Source organism: Euleptes europaea, chromosome 13 (genome assembly GCF_029931775.1).
Source record: "Euleptes europaea isolate rEulEur1 chromosome 13, rEulEur1.hap1, whole genome shotgun sequence".
NCBI lineage: Eukaryota > Metazoa > Chordata > Lepidosauria > Squamata > Sphaerodactylidae > Euleptes > Euleptes europaea.
In genome coordinates this window covers 47,156,269-47,176,580 of record NC_079324.1, presented here as the reverse complement: position 1 = coordinate 47,176,580, position 20,312 = coordinate 47,156,269, and the positions used below count along the sequence as shown (strand labels likewise).

Below are 20,312 nucleotides of genomic sequence, written 5' to 3'. Positions count from 1 at the left end.
AAAGAAGGCGGGACAGGAAGTCTCCTCTCAGCCAATTTTATTGGACAAGCCTCTCGCGGATGAGCCGTCAAGGACCGATGAGCGTTGGACGCTTTGATTGGTGGCTTGTCCAATGACGCCCCTCCCCTTCCGGGCATAGAAGCCTTCCCTTCCCCATAGTGAGGCAAGGTTGCTAAGCAACAGGCACAGCTGGGCTTTTCGACAGGGCAACGGTCTCGCGTGGTGTTTTGTTTTATTTTTGTAGGGCTTCTTTGGGGTGAGTCTATCGAAAGGATCAAGGAGAAACCTGGTTGAAGGCCGCTGCATATTGGGATAAATAGGCGAAAATGAATTTTACAAGTATAGTTGTATTAATTATAGATTATATATTGATTATTATATTAATTATATTATTAATTATTGTATTAATTAATTATATTAATTATAGATGAATGTTTTTTTTAAATTAGAAATAAAAATAGATTCTTAAACACTGTCAAAACACTTCTCCGGAAGTCCAAGGGTGGTGGGTACACAGTTAAGGTGGGTGGTGGATATTAGGGCACTATATATTTTACAAATCATATTATACAATGTAAATTTATTGGTTGTGAAAGTGCTCTTTTTGTGATTTTGTATTTTTATGTTTTCTTTTTTTGTTTGTATTATGATTTTATTTTAGTTTTTTTTTACTTTTTGTTTAATTGTAAAAAATCAATAAATTTTTTTTAAAAGCATCAAAGAGAACAGCTTCCATAGAAGGAGATGTTTAAAACATTTTTTTTTAATCGTTGTAAAAGAGGGCTTGGTAAAGATCTTTTAAAAATCATGAATCGTATGGATGAAGTGGAATGAGAATGTATTGCCCCCACCCCTGATAATGTTACTAGAGGCACCTGGTTGGCCGCTGTGTGAACAGACTGCTGGACTTGATGGGCCTTGGTCTGATCCAGCAGGGCCTTTCTCATGTTCTTAGACTTTGGGTTCCCCCGATTAAATTAACGGTCTGTATGTTCTGGGACTAGAGCCTCCATGTTCAGAGGCAGTGTCCTTATTGTGTGTGCAGGTTCACTGTAAGCCTCAAGAACCAAATTTTGGCTGATAAACACCATTTAAATGACTAGCAACGCATGTATATTCAGAAGTAAATCCTACTACTCAGTTCAGTGGGAACTATTCCCTTGTAAGAATGCTCAAGATTGGAGCCTAAATAGCATCATTTGTGTAGGCTTGCCAACAGACCTGAAGAAAAATACATTATCCTTTGAAAATGGGCAGGTGAAGATTTTTGTGGCATGGAGGTAGATAACATCACTTGATAAATAGCAGCCAATTAAGTTTGCAGTCCTAAGTATTCTTCTATGGAAGTCGTTTTGATGGCTGTGGGACTGGTAACTTGATCCTTTGCGTGCTTACCTGGAAGGAAGCCTCTTGGAGTTGCGATCATTATTGTTGTGCCCTGATTTTACGTCGCACTTTGCAGAGTGATATAAACATAAATATGAGGAAAAATAGATGGCTTTTTGCTCCACAGAGCTTACAGTTTTAACTGCCTGTGTTTATCCATATTTAGTCAGAAATAAATCTAAAGTAAGGGAGAAATGCTGCAGTTTTATGTAAAAACAGGTCTTTGTAAACATAGAGCTTCACATCAAAGAAGAATTAAAGGCTACTTCGGTCTGGATGTATTATCGCTATCTGTATATTACTTGTGTGTCTTCTATATTTCTTAGTCGGATGTAAACTGCCGTGGGGGCCTGTTGTAAACTGCCGTGGGGGCCTGTTGTTGTAGGAAGAAAGGGCAAACAAAGTATAGATTTTTTCATAGGATTGCCAACACACCTGGAGAGAAAAGATGACATGCCCTTTTAATAGAGGCTTAATATGTGGAAATGGGAAGCTGAAGCAACATCCCGTTAAGCATCATTTAAAGTGACAAGGCATTTTTTTTCCTCCCTGCAGCTGGCACACTTACTTAGGGTTGCCAGCTGCCTGGAGAAAAAAAACATTGTCCCTTTAATAGAGGCGTAAAAGTTATTTAGCAGGAGGGGATGTATCTTTACCTCCATGCCACAAAAAGCTTCACCTTACCATTTCCAAACCTCTGTTCAAAGGACAGAACATTTTTCCCAGGGCTTTCGGCAACTCTTGGCCACACTTTGGTACATGGGTTGGAGCATGGGCCTAGGATTGCATGCACTCACCATGACACATGGAACAAAATGGGTGAGCCTCTTATATAGTTATATGCACCATTCACTCATCTGAAAGCCCCACAGAAAATTATTTATTATGTATAGTGGTGTGCCTGAGCTCCAGTGTAGCCTGACAGTCTAAAATGGCCTATGCGGGCTCTTTCACAGATTCCCCTCCCCACCGGTGTAGCCATTACCAAACCCTTCCTTCCCCACTGAACCTTACAAACACAAACCATATAATTCTGTTTGCTTTCACAACAGTGATCTAATACTCCTCACTAAGAACAAAATCAGCCCAGCAGCGCAGACATCTGGCTTTCGTCTGTAAATATTATCCCACCCATGAGCCCAAAGCCATTTCTCAATCAGAGCTCACCTCTTTTGCCATCCTCCTGCCTTTTCTCCTCCACCCACCAGCTGCCACTGACAATATCTACCTTGCTGCACAGTCCAGCCCACAGATCCTCATCCTCCTACCTTTGATTGCAAGAGCATCACACACATTGATGCACCAGGACCATCGTGCAAGCATCTCTGTGTCATTTTAGACTCTCTTGTGCTACTGAGCTGCATTCAGTAGTTGAGGCTAGCTACGGTTGTGCTAAAAATGCTGGCCTCCCTATCTTTCCTGCCAAACAACTACCTGCAGGCCACACTGTGGCCATATATTGCAATTCCAAGTGCTATTAGGAATTAGAATTTGTGATTTTAATCCATTTAGGGCTGTTTTAATGTATTGTTTTATCCACTTTTATTATTTTATTGTATATTTTGTAGATTATGTGAACCGCTCTGAGCTTGGCATGCTGGGGAGAGGCAATACTGGCTTTGATGGACCAAGGGTCTGATTCAGTATAAGGCAGCTTCATATGGGTTTGACTAAATAAATAAATTTCTAATTCTGCCACTTAAATTGTTTTGTTAGCAGATCTGCTCACGGAAGCCAGAAGTGTCAAAGCATCTGAAAGTCTTGGTATATAAGATCCAAACTGCTTTAAAGCACATACCGTGAACATACTCAGTTGACATCATGGCAACCGAAGTGCTGTCTTCATCCCATGAGTCTGTTGACCCGAGCCCTATGAGTGTCTCCCCAATGAATCTAGCTTCCCCAAAGATGACCATCAAAATGCCATTAAAGATCCTGGATCCTGGTAGGTCAAAATTGACCACTGTTGAGACCAAGAGGATCATATCCGTCTTGGATGACACTATCGTTAAAACAGAGCTGGTCACTGTGTTCTCGTACGTTATGGAGAACCTTGAAGATTTCAGCATCGCGTTGGGACCAGAACTTTGGGGGGCTCTTAGGGAACACCTGCGTCTTTCAAACAATATGGAAGCCACGATTGCCCGCCTCGACGAAGAAGGGCATCTTCTTAAGGGTGTTGCAAGAGGCAGCCTATTTGCCTCAGAGGATCGAAGCGGACAGCTTCATCTGCACATCGAAGGCTTAAAAAGTTCGGTCCGAAATATTGTGCGCTTGTTCTACATGAACCCCATAGCTTGTCGGGCAGTGAGAGATGCTGCCTTTGCCAGGAGTCCAACTGCTGACGTTTTGCTTAGAGGCCTGTTGGCGCTCCGGAGGTTTCTGTTTGAGATGCTCCTCACCACTCCATCAGAAGATAAAGAAAAAATGAGATTTATGCAAGAAATTGCCCTCCGAGACAAGAAAAACATGGAGGCGATTGCAGCTTTGGAGGATGAACTGACATTAGCGATTCACAACCGTGATGAGGAGGTACTGGGGAGGGGGGAGTAAGGATACAATTAGTTGATGGCCAAAGCACTTCATGTATTTATTATAAGTGTTCCTTGGTTGCCTGTCCATTATTAACACTTGGATTGATTGACTGTAGTTAAAAACAAGGTACAAAGCTAAACCAGTATCTGGTGTAAACAACAGTAAAAGAGCAGAATAAAGATAGCATTTGAAAGAAGCCATAGAAATCGTTAAAGAAGCAATGCACAACATTGTTTCTAAAAATAAATAAATTAACTGAATGACCAGGCAGAAAAATGCTATCACCTGGTGCCTAAAGCTTAACAGAGTAGGAGCTGGTCATGTGACAGTTAAGGTGCTACAGCTGAGTAGACTCAGTTTTCCCCACCTTACTGGGAGGGAGGGGAGACATGAAATAGGGACCAATGCCAACCTTTTATCATTAACATGAGCAAGTTTCTAACCAGATGTGATGGAAGAACATAGATGCCCTGTTCACACATTACAGTGCACGCACGTACATCCTGCCTGTGTGTGCGGACAACTGTTTAAGGAGAGCCAACATGCATTCACTTTCCAAACTAAATTGGGAACCTGTACCCGGATAAATGTTGGGTTTCAGTTGCATGTTCAACTGTACATGCATTGAATATAACATGAGAATTACTTAGTGTGCATATTAAAATCAAGGGTACAGTGTACACCGATGGTATGAGCATTCTCTGTAACTTGTGCACAAGACTATAGACTCATTTTTTGTGTTGAGCCAATAGAACAGGCAGGAAATAGGCAGGGTGCATCCATTGGTTGGGCTGCTCTTCCCAAGCTGAGGGAAAAGGGCAACTAACCCTATACGGAACATGCTTTCCAACCAGCTTTTGGCTAAGCGTTTTGCAGGAGCGACTAGAGAGTTCCTAGACAGTTCCAGTATGGCAAAGAACAGAGCTGCAATTAAATGAGCCAGCCTTCTCCAGAGATTCCCTCAACCTCCCTCTCTTCCTACCCCCCAATATATTTTGAGAGGAAGAACAAGAACAGTTGGTGACAGCACCCTGCCCTGGTGCCTCTAAGCCACAAGGCCTCCTCACAAGAGCCTGTGTTCTCCCGCTTCAGGTTTGGGTAGGGTGGAGAAATGCCTCAAAGGTGTACTTTTGCTTTTGGTGCTGCTGGGTGTGCAAAGGGGCATCCTTATTCCTCTGATGGGAAGTCAAGTAGAGGACTGGTTCAGTAGAGAAGCTGGGCCAGGGAAGAGGACCAGGCACATTACATGAATATGCAAAAGATCAGAACAGCAATGGTCTCCAAGAAGACTATTTCAGCTGTGGCTACTTACTGCTTTCTCCATCAGAATGGCCAAATACACTTTGGCCTTTTATGCAGGGACGTTTCCCTGCCGTTACCCCCGCCAACTGCTTCGGGGCTTTCTTTTGATTATGCCTGCGTTTTCCCACAATCAAAAAAGGGGATCAATGCTGAACGAAGCCAGCATAACACAAGCAACAGCATAAGTGGCTAGAGAAACTGAACAATTTCACTGGTAGCCGATATTGTATGCTCAAACCAACAAAAATTACTTTGCAAGGTAACTACAGCAAGTCAATATAAGAAGTAGAATATATGTACTTATATACCAAGAGGAATATAACAAGTAACATTCCAAAAGCAGTATCAACTGGTTCAATAATCAAACCATAAATGTCCATGTAGAACAAGAAACAAAAGCAACATCAGTGGAATCACATGAAGAGATGTATATAATTCCAAGGGACAGGATGTCTTGATCAATCCTCCATTTCAAATGAAGATTTCATCAGGCTTTTCTTTGCATAATGTTGCAGTAATAGGAAGATAGCTATCTACAGTCTTCCCATGTAGCAATAATAGGGAGATGTCTATCTACAGTCTTCCCAGCAAGAATCCCATAGGAAATGGTGCAAGTTACCAACAGACAGAGGTCAGCTTACTCCCCCCCCACGCCCCGCATTTTGCCTGTGTTTTCCGGATGCTGCTTTAGCCAGAATCTGGAAAATGTGTGGGGAGAGCGAGGCGACTTATGATGGTTAGAAAAGGCATGCATGATCAAAAGGAAGCCCCGAAGCAGTCAGCGGGGTTGACCGTGGGGAAACATCCCTGCATAAAAGGCCTTTGACTGAGGGAGAAGAGCCAGTATGCTATTGTGTTAAGAGTGGTTGGACGAGGACTGGGGAAGCCTGTGTTCGAATCTCCGCACATCCATGAAGCTAAATGGATGAACTTGGCCTAGTCACTCTCTGTCACAGCCTCCTCTATCTCACAGGGTTGTTTTGAGGACAAAATGGAAGAGAGTGTACCATGTACGCCACTCTGAGCTCCTTGGAGGAAGGCTGGAATGAAAAACAGTGGAAAAGGGCCCTGGCAGGAGAGCTGTGACTAGTTGACTTCTATATGTATTATTAGGCTAGGGTAACAGACTTCAGGTGATGGATCAGGATCCTCAAGTGTGTTGTAAAGCTCAAACTGCTGGGTTGTGAGCCCCTATAAAACTCCTTTTTTGTGTATTTTGTTTTGTTGCTACTGCATGTGTACTGAGAGTCCCACGTATTGTTCAGATTTCCAGGAAGAATGCCACCATCAAGGATCTGAAAACCCACTTACACAATCTGGCCAAGTTTTCCGAAAACCAAATCCAGCGCACCCGAGCCGACGTGGAGAAGCAACAGAAGGGGGAATTGCGTGGCTCTCAGGCAAAGTGTGCCAAGATGATGCAGGATATACAGCAGTTAAGGGCTCAGCTCAATGCCCTCATTGCTGAAAACCGAGATTCGGAGCTCGCTCTTCGAAAGGTAGTGCAGGGTGACGGGAGTTCGGAGGATCTTAGGGTTGCTATCCTAAGTACACTGCCTTGGAAACAAGCTCTGTTGTGTCCAAGATCAGAGTAATGAAACAGCCCTGCACAGCTGCTAAGCCAAACAAGCCCCGCCTGGAGCTTGATAAACTTCAAACGTGATGTGGTGGTTTGGAGCAGCGGACACTAATCTGGTGAACAGGGTTGGTTTCCCCACTCCTCCACATGAAGCCAGCTGGGTGACCTTGGGCTAGTCACAGCTTTCTTAGAGCTCTCTCAGTCCCACCTACCTCACGGGTGTGTCTGTTGTGGAGAGGGGAAGGGAAGGTGATTGTAAGACGGTTTTATTCTTAAGTGGTAGAGAAAGTCGGCATTTAAAAACCAACTCTTCTTCTTCCTTGCAAGAATAGGAGGGTTGTTTATGCGCTAGGCAAGCCACAGTACATTGGCTTCACAGGGTTGCCACAGATGTACCGCAAGCCTTTGATAGAAGGAGTTGGTTTTTATATGCCGACTTTCTCTGCCACTTAAGGGAGACTCAAACCAGCTTACAATCACCTTCCCCTCCCCACAACAGACACCCTGCGAGGTAGGTGGGGCTGAGAGAGTGTGACTAGCCCAAGGTCACCCAGCTGGCTTCATGTGTAGGAGTGGGAAAACAAATCCAGTTCACCAGATTAGCCTCCGCCGCTCATGTGGAGGAGTTGGGAATCAAACCCGGTTCTCCAGATCAGAGTCCACCGCTCCAAACCACCGCTCTTAACCACTACTTCACGTGTGGTTAGGGGGCATGGTTGTGCTTGGGCAGCATTCTTTCATGTGAAAATATGGCATTGCATGTAGTACCTGAGTGTTCTCCTTACCACCTGTGAAATGTCAGATGGTATGAAAACTTGGCAGTACAGCACAAATTCCAGTGGGGCATCAGGGCTGGTGGACTGTGTGTGGCTTTGTGGGTCACCCACGAGTTGTGTTAGCCTGAGACAGATCCATAGAGCCAGACCATCCCCCTTCTCCAGGGAGGAGCATCCATTCCTTGGCCTCCTACAGATGGAGGTACTTATCCCAGACCATGGTACACCACAAGAAGAAGCATGGCAGAAAGATCTTTCCAGAGAAAAACAGTTGCTGTCACCCGCCACATTCGGCAACTAGGTCTGTGCCACACAGCAGAATGCTGAAAAGGATCAACGTTTAGCTAGACTGAATGCTAACCCCTGTATGGTTATGAATATACCCTACCCAGACAGGACCTGTCCTTGCTCTTCTGGCTCTATAGATTCATTAGCTCATGTCCTCTTGGAATGCCGCTTTTATGAGGAACTTCGATCACATTATATCTCTCCCCTTTTAACATATAAATCTAATGCCTCTGAGTCTGACATAATTCCTTCTTTGTTGGGTGACAGGGATCCCAAGGCTACATTGTCAGTGGCAAGATTTATTTCAGTCCTTATATCCCTCAAACATTAGATTTACGCTGCTCAAGATCAATGGATCAAGGAGCTTCTAAGGGATAAAGGAAAGGATCAACACCTGTGTTAAGAAAATATTCTGGGAACATTCAGCATCCTAGCCCAGTGGCTGTCTATTGCTTGGAACCCTTGAGTGGGTTGAGAACCCCTCCAGAGTTGTCATTTTTGCTGCCTTTTGGAAGTCGCTGCTGCTGGGGCACTTGTGTTGCCAACAAGGGCCCCCCAGGTCCTACTCCTCTTTGTAAACATGCTGAGTGCAGGACCAGGTCATTTGGTTGTGGTGAAGATTTCTCCATGGCTTGTTATTCACCATGGTACACCTCCTTGTTGGCTTGCTCCATCCAATTCCAGTCTCGACACGAGTGAGGTCATAACTCTGGTACCTGCCCTGCCTGTCACATGATTTAGATGTCACATGCTTGTGGCTGAGTGGGTTCCAAGTCTGGAAAGGTTGACGACCCCTGTCCTAGCCAACCATGACTGGCAAAAAAAAAAAAGTGGAATATTATATCCTTGCACTTTAATACCTATTTATTTTAGAGTAAGCTGGGAGTGGAGTGTACTGAATATCATTTCAATATGGTTATTGAGTGGTTGTCTTCTCCCCACCTCATCTGCAGGGAAAGCATTCCTCCTGTTTGGAACACACAGTTTTTGTAACAACAAAACTCTTCAGCAGTACTAGTTCTGTGTAGATGCCCACCTGTGTTACAAAATATATTCCCAATTCCAGCATCACTGCCTGGAGAAACAGAACATCCCCCAATAATGCAGGACCATTCCCAATAGGTGTAAACGGCATCTGTTTGTGGGGGGGGGAGCAGCTGATTGTTGCCTGTACAGCAAATGGTTGTGTGGCTGGTTCCTAGCCAGAAGCTGCGTTGGTTGAATGAGAATATCAGACTCCTTAAAGCTGGCGCAAGATTGCCAACCTATAGGAAAGTTCCCAGTATTGGGACTGCCCTAGCTCAGCACTTAATCCCTAGAAAAGATAGCCTCTGATTTCTAACTAGAAATGCTTTGTTGTTGTTGTTGTTGATTTTAGAAAAAATACAAAGTGGAGACAGAAATAGAGAACTGGATCCAGAAGTACGACATTGAGATGATGGAAAAGCAGGTACCTCTCATTATCCTGCATGTTTTGCTTTGAGCCTCTTTCTGTCTCAGGAATTTTTTCCCTCAAGTGTCATTTATAAAAAAAAATCCATGAAGTCTCCAAATTTTTCAGGGTTCTGAGGTGAGATGGCTCTTTCTACTCCTTCTCATCTGATGGAATTCGTCTCTTACCTCAAGGTCACAAAACCAAGCTATTCCTCCCAGCTTCTAATTAGATGGAACAGTTCAGCTGGTGCTGAGCTGGGCATCCACATCTGGGTCCTCCAATCCAGTAGGTTTCTATGAATGACTTCCCCACTACCCAGGGTCAGTTGTGGCACGCTGGCATAGTTTGGTCATCTGTACCATTCCTGGGCAATCAAAATGAGAATTGGGTACAAAAAAAATGGCAAAATGAGATGATGGGAAGGATAATCAAGGATGCTGATAAGTGGGTTGTAAAGTGGGAGAAAGGGAGGCCTAAGCCAGAGTCCCAGCAGAGTAAAAATACAAGCACGGTAGCTCTTCCTAGACTTATGATGGACAGGAGTGCCATTTGGGAGCCTTCATTGAGGAAAATTGAACTGGAGGCCTTTATGCTCAATTCCCTCCACACACTGATGCGGGCACAGCGCCTACACACACAGGCAGTGTCCATGCGTATGCTCCCTCCCTGTCATGGGGGACTGTTTCCAAACATTGCCAAACACAGGAGGGGAGCAGATGCGTGGACCCAAGCTGGTAATCACATGGACGTGGGGCCAGTGCACTCATAGCCTACTCTTGGTACGATCAGTCAACACATGGAGGGCTTGTGTGCCGAGGACTATTAAGTGGCCAAGCGCTGTGTACATCAGCGTTGTTTTGACAGCGGCTCCCGTGGAAAGATCTTTCCCAGTCCTGCAACCTAAAAACTTATTTGGCTAGAGGGATTGGACCTGGAACCTTCTGCTCTACCACTGATCTATGTCCTTCTTTGTAATAGACGAAGTTACCTTATAACGAGATGAGGACCGATTCTCCATCTAGGCCAATGCTGTCAATTCTGACTGCCTCTCTGGGCCCCCACACTTTTGTCCCAACACCTGCCACTTGAGAGCCTTTCAATCAAAGGCTGGGCTTTGAACCCCGTGCCTTGGCACACACAGCATGATGGCCGCATCTGAGCTGTAACCTTTTCCCAGTGCCAAGGATGAACGCCCCCTTCCAAGCAAGCACACACCGCCTTGTATCCAGCCCCATGCCTCTGAAGACGTAAAGGGGCTTCCGTCTTTGGAAGAGGGAATGGTGACTTCTACCAATTCCCCTTTCCCACTACAGACACCCACTCTTCCCCCCGCTTCATCTTTGGGTTGCTCCTTTGGGTTGGCTGATTCCCCAGGAATAAAATTGGGGTGGATGGGGGGACTCAGTGGCCTGCAGCGAGAGGGGGAAGTGGGAGAAACCTGCTCAGGAAGATCCACTCTGTGAGCAACTCCGGTTGGATACAGGCTGCTATTCTGTACCTCGCTCGCTTTCTCCCAAATTGAAATACAAGTGGAATTTTTAACCCCCTTCTCTCCACTGCAAACCAAGTCACATCTCAGGCAACCGGCACCGAGGAGGTTTCTCAATGAAAAAAAATCTACGAAAACCTTTTGCTGATTAAACCCCTTTCCCCATTGTAAAGAGCCCTCGGTGGATGGAGCCACTGTCCCATTCAAAATGCAGCTGCCGACCAGGCCCGTAGATGACAGCAGGGCAGGGCCATGTCTCTGGGTACCTTTCCTCTAACTAATCGGCCTTCTCTATTCTATCAGGAGGAGCTTGAGGAGATCGATGTGGTCTACAAGGTGGAGAAGGCCCAGCTGGAAGATCTGAGGGAGAGGTTTGCCTTACTCGATGAAGAGTTCAGCCAGATTGAGGAGGAGAGGTTCAAGAAGCAGGAAGAGAGGGAGAAAGCTCAGAAAGAGCTGGCAATTCTGTCCCGGGCCGCCACCCTCATCCAGGCCTTGTGGAAGGGCTACCTGGTGAGGTCACTGCTGAGGACCAAGAGGAGGAGGAAGGGCAAAGGGAAGAAGGCCAAGAAATAAACACTGGCCCTTTCCTGCCTCGCCAAAACAGGCAACTGTGCCAGACCTGGATAGCTTTATGTATAGATTTCGAACAGTAGAGGTGAGGTTGTTCCTTAATAAATATTAGATCAACCATGCAGGCTTCCCTAGGAGTTGTTCCCCCCTCAGCAGGGTTCCAGTGGAAATCATGGCTGCTTCGCAACAGGAGCACGAGATGAGACTTGAGTCTCTTTTTAGATATTGGTCCAACGACTCGGCTTGCAAATCAGTACGGATGTGTTCCGTTGCTGTAAAGCAGAATATCAGTAGATCAGGCCAGTGTCTCGTCCATCATCCTTTCTCATGGAGGCCACCCAGAAATCATTGTACAGAGAACAAAGGCAGTGGCTTTCCCCTGCTGTCGCCCCTCCTTCCCCAAGCAATTAGTATTCTGAGGAACACTGCCTCAGAACATGGAGGTTTCATTTAGCCATCTAGTCTCACCCATCTAGTCTATCCCTCTACAAAATCCCATCTAAGCCAGTGGCCATTAGCAGAGCCTCCACAGATTGTATGTGCTGTAATTTAATTCCATATACTGTAGTAGTTTCTTTCATGTCTCCTGTAACTACTCCAATTGACTGCATTGTATGACTCCACTTTTCAAAGGGGGGGGGAGCGTTCTATCCATTTTCCGTACACCTTGTACACGGTACAGACTTCTCCTTTCCCCTCCTAATTGTTTTCCCCCCACACCCTACACTAGAAAGCTACAAACTCATTAGCTTTTCTTCATTGTTGATATCTTGATCAATTTTTTGTGCCCTTTTCTGAATCTTTCCCACCTTTTGGATATCCTTTCTGGCATGGTGTGACCAGAACTGTGCCCAATATTCCAAGTACTGCTGCAGTGTTTTGAGTTTGCTGGACAAGAAACCCTGGAATTTTTAACGTGGAAATTAATGCATATAACATGGATACGGGAAGCTGCCTTATACTGAATCAGACCTTTGGTCCATCAAAGTCAGTATTGTTTCCTCAGACTGGAAGCAGCTCTCCGGGGTCTCAGGCAGAGGTCTTTCACCTGACCCTATTAATTGGAGATGCCGGGGTTGAACCTGGGACCTTCTGCATGCCAAGTAGATGATTTACCACTGAGCCACGGCTCCTTCAGTAGATACTGCAAAGTAAACAGCTTTGTCGATCAGGATCTGAAATGCTGACCTGCCACTACCGGAGCTTGGCCTCTTCACCTGACTTGTACTTTTCAGCTTGCCTACTGCAGACGTCCTGCTGCAGTGATGTTCTGAAAAACGGGGGACACGGCCAGCTATATCAATCTGCTTCAAAGAAATGATTCCTAGTGTAATAGCAACAAATCAGAGTAGTCATCTTTCTGTCCAATGGCACAGTTAATCTGAGCTACAATAATATATTATAAACTATATAATTTTCAGCAGGGGAGATAACAGGGTCGCTTTTGGGATTCGGAACCATCCAAATAACTCCTTGCCTGTCCCCTTACACATCTACATTTGTCACCTTGCCTGACCGAAGGACATTCCTCATGCATAGTCTCTGGCAAAAATCTGCACTCCTCTCAACCAAAGAAACCCACAACACAGTTTTCATGCCTGCCAAGAAAAAGCGGATCTATACAGAATCTTTGTTTTTTTTAAAAATAATGCCCCACACACATATGCAAGAATCTGTTTTCCCTGCCACCTCTTCCCGTATTGCTTTTATTAGAGGAGGGTGGAAAACAACTGTTGGGAGGCTGAGATGGACAGAACAGACTGGGGAGGGGGGCTGCCACCTTTCAGTTGAGAAAAATATCTCCCTCAAAATCCCCCTTCACCCCAGGAAAAGCATACAAAAATAGCACTGGTTTCACTTGATTCACTTCATCCTCCCCCTCCTCTCAGATCTATTTGCATGACAAGCAACTGCCTCATAAAGTCTGCTGTGATTCAATTGGCCAGTAAGCAAAAAGTTCCATTTACTCCATACACATTCTCATAATGCAATTCTATTTCCAGGGAGGCCGAGGTTTGCATGAGCCTGTAGCTCTTGATAACCTGGCAGATGGTGACCTTGATATGCCCTTTGAATGTGGCCTAGATCCTGGGAAAGCCACGGAGGCATCTAAGAGGAGGTGATTCTGCTGCCTATTTGTCCTTGAATCAGTCTCTGGTGGCTGGAGTATATCAAAGGCACTATACACCGGGCTATTGGGGTGGTAGCCTGTCCAGCCTAAGATACCCTGGTCGTCCTCATCTGAATGCACTGGATATTTCCAAAAAGAGTGTTTTTTTTGTGCCTCGAACCCTTCAGTCTGCCGAGATCTGGGTGTTTCGCGATGAATGGCTCTCCACGGTTTCTCTTTTTGACAAGAAGGAAGGCTTGAATGGTTTCTGGAAGCGGGAGGTGAGGTCCAAAGCAAAGGGCGGAGTTTAGCTGCATCCTCCTTCATCCAGGGAATGGCCCCATCCTGTCCTCCTGACTTTGTGCTGAACAGTGTCTCGTCACAGTAGGACGGAGTCCGACATTTCAATCTTCAGGGAGAAGTAAGAAGGTGGAAATGTTTATTCCCAAAGGGACATGGAGCAATACATAACTCTTGCAAGGAAAACCATTTCAAATACTATGAAGGTACAAGGTTGCTGTTGTTTTTTGCCATCAAGACACATATGACTTAAGCCGATCCCTGATGGGGTTTTCAAGGCAAGAGAAGTTCAGAGATGGTTTGCCATTGCCTGCCTCCACATCACAACCCTGGTATTCCTTGGAGGTCTCCCATCCAAATACTTGCCAGGGTCGACCCTGCTTAGCTTCTGAGATCTGATGAGATCAGGCTATCCTGGGGCTATCCAGGGGAGACAGGTACAAGGTTAGGAACCATTTTTCATTTATTTATATTTACAGGGTTTTTTTGGGGGGGGGGGTAAATAGCCATTGAAACATCGCAGTAAAGAATCATTAGAGATCTCCCTCCTCGCCATCACTTCCTCTCTGACCCCCCAGTAGAATGTCTACAGCAAACTTGCCTGACCTTACACATGTATCTTTAATACAAATCTGGGGTGCAGCATTCAAATTGATTCATCAGTTACTCGGTTAAAAACATCTCAACTTACTAAAAAGTTGGACCCAAAGAACTGGCAAAGTATCTCAATTTTTTTAAATACTAGAGCTCACAAACACTGCAGATGACCAGCATTGTCTTAGAAGAGGCATTCTTGCCTGTGGTGTGGAAGAGATAGTGGAGTGCCTCTTCTGAGATGATGCCTGCCTCTGATACATGAATTATCATCTATTAACAAAGTATACTTATTCCCTTTCATACTATCACATGTAGATTTAATCGGTTAATTTGTGAACCAACTACAATGCATACGATCAACTCATTAGGTGACGGTCCTAATAGAAAGGTTAAAAAGTAATGCCATGGAACATAATTCTGTAGTCCCGGAGGTTAAAGGTAAAGGTCCCCTGTGCAAGCACCAACTTCCATCGGGATCGAACTCAGGTCGTGAGCAGAGCTTGGACTGCAGTACTGCAGCTTACCACTCTGCGCAACGGGGTTATCAAATGATTAATGGGAGGTTCCCTCATGCAGACGGTTCCCTGACTCAGCCCAGCCTCTGTGTCCTCATCCACGAGCTGCAATCAAGCAAATCGGTGTGATGCAGTGGTTACAGGGTCAGATGAGGACAAGGGAGATGCCAATTCGAATTCCCACTTGGCTCAGCAGGTGACCTTGGGCCAGTCACACACACTCAGCCTAGTCAACCTTACAGGCAGGATGAAACTGTATAGACAGACACCAATCTTAATTCAGTTTTATCTTTGGAATGTGTGGGAGGGAGACACAATCAGGGTCCTGGCACTGAGGGAGGAACGGTTTTAAAACTTCCCTTCTGGGCACTTTCCCTGATCAAAAATGGGCCCAGCACAGAAAATATTATACATTATAGCTGTCTGCAGCTGGAGGGGACTTTCAATTGGAGAAAATGCATGTTCAGTTCAGTTTATTTACCATCATTTGACCACCAAATATCAGTACAAAATTACGATTTTAAAACCCCAAGTGAGGATCTCCGTATGTTACTGGCTACATAACAGAGCTTTGCCACTGAATAAGAGATAAAAGCATCTTTATCTTCTAGTAAAAACTTAACAATAAAATCATCTGAATGGCTAACATTCCTAAAATTTCTGGTCAACACCGGTAAAATCAACTTATTTCTAACCTCCCGATAAAATTCACAGTATAATAAAATATGTATAATTGTCTCCACTGAATTAAAATTACAGAGGCATAATCGGAAAATGCATGTGCATTCATCCTTCCCTCTTCCCCAGCAATTCAACCCTGCTCCAAATTGTCCTCTGTGGGTGCTGCTGAGGGCCCAAAACTGTTTCGAGATTTCTGGTCAAGGAGCTCCAACATCCTATGCAACCAAGTGGTTTATGCATCATATAGCCAGGCTGCCAAATTTGGGGAATTTTTATAGTGGCTAGCCACCCGGCTACTATAGCTAATGCTTCTAGTCACATCAGGACAGGGCCTTTGGGGAGAACTTTAAGTGCTATCATCGTCGGTGGATGGATCACCCCCCCCCCTCAAAATGCACATACCTGTACTTGTTCGTCTTTCTTGGAGCGGTAGGTGATACAGGAGCTTTTGAGGGGTCAGCATCAGCCTCCCATCGCGTTGCTGCAGGGCTCCAGAGCAAGGGTCTCTGGCGTTCGGGCTGCTTATCCACCCACGGAGGATCGAACTCCACGACATCTGCCTGCCGCGCCACATGGCTGCCAAAGAGCGTTTCATCCACGTAGGAGGCTTTGGCCCTGTAGCCCTCTCTGCCCCTGCGTTGCGCCTGAATTCCCGACACCGCCAGCGCTACAGAGGCCTTCATGGATCCAACGGAGCCAAACTGTAGAAAGTGTCTTGCAGGGATGCAGACGGAGCGCAGGATCCAGATCTGCGTGAACAACGATTCACTGGTGAATGGAGGCCGAGTGACATGACAGCAGTTCATCTGCATGGCTTCTGTGCAGTCCCACATGGGTCTGCGCATGTGCATGGCTGGCCTGCGCAAGTGCAGATCCCATGTGTGCCTGGGATCTGTTTTCATCTCCGTGGCTTCTGTGCAGTCCCGCATGAGATCTGCGCTTGCACAGGCCAGCCGTGCGCATGCACAGTCTCATGTGTGCCTGCACAGAAGACCACTAGATGAACAACAGTTACAGGTAAGTGCAACTCTGTTTTTATGTTTGATAGGCCTCTGCTTTATTTATTGAAATGTTTATTCAAATATTTTGACTCCGCGTTTCCTCTCGTAAAAGGGCCAAAGGTGCCCTAGAAATTAAGAATACTGCTATAGGTTTGTACAAACTTGCTATGTTTGGTAAACGTTAAATTCTGTACAAACATTCTGGGCTCCAGACACAATTCTCTGCGGCCAGGGCTTTCACACATACACAATCAAATGCTGGCAAGGTGGTATGTTTAATGCAGACTTGCCGACACTTTGAACACCCAAGAGGTAATTAAAATGCCGACTTTGGATCAAGGTTACTAGGGCTAGTTTGTAGATGCAGCATTCTTTATTCTGTTAGAGGAGCCCTTTGGTAAAGGATTCTGTGAACTGCATAACTGGGATATGAGCATGAACTCAACCTTTTCAGAATGGGGAAAGCACCGAGTGTTCTTTCTCCCACTCTTTTCTGCCATGGGTCTGACTCATCACAACGGTTTATTTATTTATGGATTTATATCCTGCTCTATCCCAGCCATAACAACACATCGGCTCCTCTTCTGAATTCAAGGGAAGTGGTGATTTTTCAAGCCCTTCTCCGCAGTACGCCAGAGACTTCAGCTCAGAGCAGCCTGAAGCTGAAAGCCTAAGCAAAGTTAGGTCGCTGTCTTCAGAACGAGGAGTAAACCCCATTGGATAAAATGGGACTTGCTTCTGGGAAGACCTGCTTAATTCAGGGGCAAACTTCTTGAGGCTCAGCGGGGCTTGCTGCCACGTTGCCGTGCATAGGATCTGGCTGCAATCTTGCGCACGGTCGCCTAGCAATAAACACACACCCCCTCCACGCCACGGGACTTGCTTCCGAGTAAACACCCCGAAGAGCAAGCTGTAAAGCTGGAACTCTGCCCCAACTTCCTTCCGAGCAAACATGCAAGAGACTCGGGCTGCACGACTATTCCGCACCCGCGTACTTCTGCACGGGAGGTTTTGCCTTGCATCTGTCACTCTCTCCATGCACATTTTCCCTATCTGAATTCCCAAAACTCAAAAATCAGCCCCCGTGCAGAATTTTGAGAATCCAGATGGGGAAAATGTGCATTTCCAGAGCGGCAAATCCAAGGCCAATCGTATTTTGGTCAGGTCGTGAGACGACAAGAGTCACTGGAAAAGACAGTCATGCGAGGAAAAGCGGAGGGCAGCGGGGAAAGAGGAAGACCCAACAAGAGATGGACGGACTCAATAAAGATAATTCACAGTGGGTAGCCGTGTTAGTCTGTTTGCAGTAGTCCAAAAGGGCCAGAGTCCAGTAGCACCTTAAAGACTAACAAAAATATTTTCTGGTAGGGTATGAGCTTTCGTGAGCCGTGGCTCACGAAAGCTCATACCCTACCAGAAAATATTTTTGTTAGTCTTTAAGGTGCTACTGGACTCTTGCCCTTTTGGACTCAATAAAGGAAGCCACAGCCTTCAATTTGCAAGATCTGAGCAAGGCTGTCAAAGACAGGCCATTTCGGAGGACTTTCATTCATAGGGTCGCCATGAGTCGGAAGCGACTTGACGGCACTTAACACACACACACACACACGCAAATCCAAGGCAAAACCTCCCGTGCCTAAATGGTTTGCATCCCGCTGCATCCCTGGGAGACCCGGGCAAGACACGCTGCTCTGCATGGGGAAAAAATGCCTGTGCAGCTGCAGGCGAAGGGGGCCCTGGGGAGATCAGACGGCCGCCTCTTCCCAACCCCGCAGGCTCCCCCAGCGCCGCCCCGAGACCCAAGCGGACGCCTCTGCCCCGTCTTACAGAGCTGCGGTTCCTCCCCTGCAGAGGCGATCGTTGCTTTCCTCGAGCAAGGCGAGGCGCCAAAGACAGGCGCATCGCTAAGGACGCCACACGTCTCACTACCGGTTCCCGTTTGTAGTCTCTCTTTCCCCCCCCCCACCCCGCATGGTGGAAAAAACATAGGGATGGGCTGTAACTTCCACCCCCGCCTCCAGCGAAATCCACAAGAGGTGGATGGACTCGATAAAGGAAGCCACAGCCTTCAATTTGCAAGATCTGAGCAAGGCTGTCAAAGTTAGGACGCTTTGGAGGGACTTTCATTCATAGTTCCCAGTGGGTCGCCGTGTTAGTCTGTCTGCAGTAGCAGAAAAGGGCCAGAGTCCAGTGGCACCTTAAAGACTAACAAAAATATTTTCTGGCAGGGTATGAGCTTTCGTGAGCCACAGCTCGCTTCTTCAGATAATTCACAGTGGGTCGCCGTGTGAGTCTGCCTGCAGTAGTGGAAAAGAGCAAGAGTCCAGTAGCACCTTAAAGACTAACAGAAATATTTTCTGGCAGGGTATGAGCTTTCGTGAGCCACAGCTCGCTTCTTCAGATAATTCACAGTGGGTCGCCGTGTGAGTCTGCCTGCAGTAGTAGAAAAGGGCCAGAGTCCAGTAGCACCTTAAAGACTAACAAAAATATTTTCTGGCAGGGTAGGAGCTTTCGTGAGCCACAGCTCACTTCTTCAGATACCTGAAGGGTATTGAAATGCCTGTGTTATAATATTAATTTCGAATCAATATAACACAGTGGGAGGTTGATAGTTCAAAGCAGCAGTTTATTGAGCTCAATATACATACCGGATGAAACTGCCCTAATGCGCAGGACAGTCTTCATACCGAACAAAGGATTGCTACCCCAAATATAACTTCTGGTTAGGGATGTTCCAATTACGTCGACTTACTAAACATTGATTGTCTGCCTTTTTTTAATTAACATAGTATATAGAGATTGGTAGAAGCTGTCTCTAAGCAAGCACTTGGTCTTGTGATTTACATTCCTAACAGTGAAGGAACTTTCGTGAGCCACAGCTCACTTCTTCAGATACCTTCAGGTGCTTGCACAAGGGACCTTTACCTTTAGGCAAGGCTAACTGCTTGTGCCCCCACCCCAATTGCTAACCAATTTTCAAAAACAGATGTCTTGTAGGAAAAAAAAAAGCCTGATGCATTCCTACAAAACTTTTTTATAAGACGTTATAATTAATTACATCCCATAGCACTGTTGGCGGTACTTATCTCCAAATTTAAAAAAATAAATAAATTGGTCAGTTGCATTTTTTCCCCTCAAGAAACAAATCTGGGTCACTTTTTAAGGTGGGTGGAGGGTCCAAAGGGTATTTTTGCTTTGCTGAACTCTGTAACTTTGTATAATTATAATTGATACTCTTTTTGTATTTTCTTTTTATGTTTTTTTTGTTATTATTGTATTTCTTCGTTTTGTTGTATATTATAAAAATATATAAAACAATCACACTAAAAAAAAGAAAAGAAAGAAACTAATCTGTTGAAAACTGTGCCCCTCGGGCCAGTTCTGAGGTCTGCCATCACGCTCGCCCCTCCTAGGAAGGACCCGCACCGTTCGAACGAGAACCCGAAGTGTTTTCGAAACCCTGCTGAGACTGTGGTCGCGAGACGAAGGACGAACCGGAGTGGACGAAACCATTCTTGAGAGGGGGTGAAGAGTGGCAGGAGGCGTCCCGAGCGCTTGAGTGACGGAGCAGCCGGCAATTCCCGGGAATGTACCAAGGGGGCGGGGCAATCGAAAGAGCCACTCGCCCGTTCCCTTTCTTTCACGTGGTTGAGTCCACGCTCAGCCCCCACGGGCGCACGTGGTTCCGCCTTCCGGGTGTCTGGTCGGGTTTGGGCCGGGAGGGATCGCAGCAGGGCCGGTTTCT

General features: G+C 45.9%; 2 protein-coding genes across 2 annotated transcripts; one reads left to right on the top strand and one right to left on the bottom strand.

Annotated features, from left to right (window-relative positions):
- The first annotated feature begins 3,207 nt into the window (after positions 1–3,207).
- IQCD (IQ motif containing D) lies at positions 3,208–11,469 on the top strand. Its single transcript, XM_056859054.1, has 4 exons — positions 3,208–3,918; positions 6,489–6,722; positions 9,245–9,316; positions 11,094–11,469. The coding sequence occupies exons 1-4, from the start codon at positions 3,208–3,210 to the stop codon at positions 11,364–11,366; spliced, it is 1,290 nt and encodes a 429-aa protein (XP_056715032.1). The 3' UTR covers positions 11,367–11,469.
- Positions 11,470–13,356: 1,887 nt separating this feature from the next.
- RITA1 (RBPJ interacting and tubulin associated 1) lies at positions 13,357–16,249 on the bottom strand. Its single transcript, XM_056859791.1, has 2 exons — positions 15,969–16,249; positions 13,357–13,882 (listed from the first exon to the last, which is right to left on the bottom strand). Exons 1-2 carry the CDS (start codon positions 16,247–16,249, stop codon positions 13,357–13,359), a joined length of 807 nt encoding a protein of 268 aa, XP_056715769.1.
- Positions 16,250–20,312: the final 4,063 nt, after the last annotated feature.

Coding starts and splice junctions, on each gene's coding strand:
- IQCD (XM_056859054.1), top strand. CDS start 3,208: ATGGCAACCGAAGTGCTGTCTTCATCCCATGAGTCTGTTGACCCGAGC. Junction 3,919..6,488: donor TTCACAACCGTGATGAGGAG/GTACTGGGGAGG, acceptor CGTATTGTTCAG/ATTTCCAGGAAGAATGCCAC. Junction 6,723..9,244: donor CGGAGCTCGCTCTTCGAAAG/GTAGTGCAGGGT, acceptor TGTTGATTTTAG/AAAAAATACAAAGTGGAGAC.
- RITA1 (XM_056859791.1), bottom strand. CDS start 16,249: ATGAAGGCCTCTGTAGCGCTGGCGGTGTCGGGAATTCAGGCGCAACGC. Junction 13,883..15,968: donor AGAAAGACGAACAAGTACAG/GTATGTGCATTT, acceptor TTCTCCCTGAAG/ATTGAAATGTCGGACTCCGT.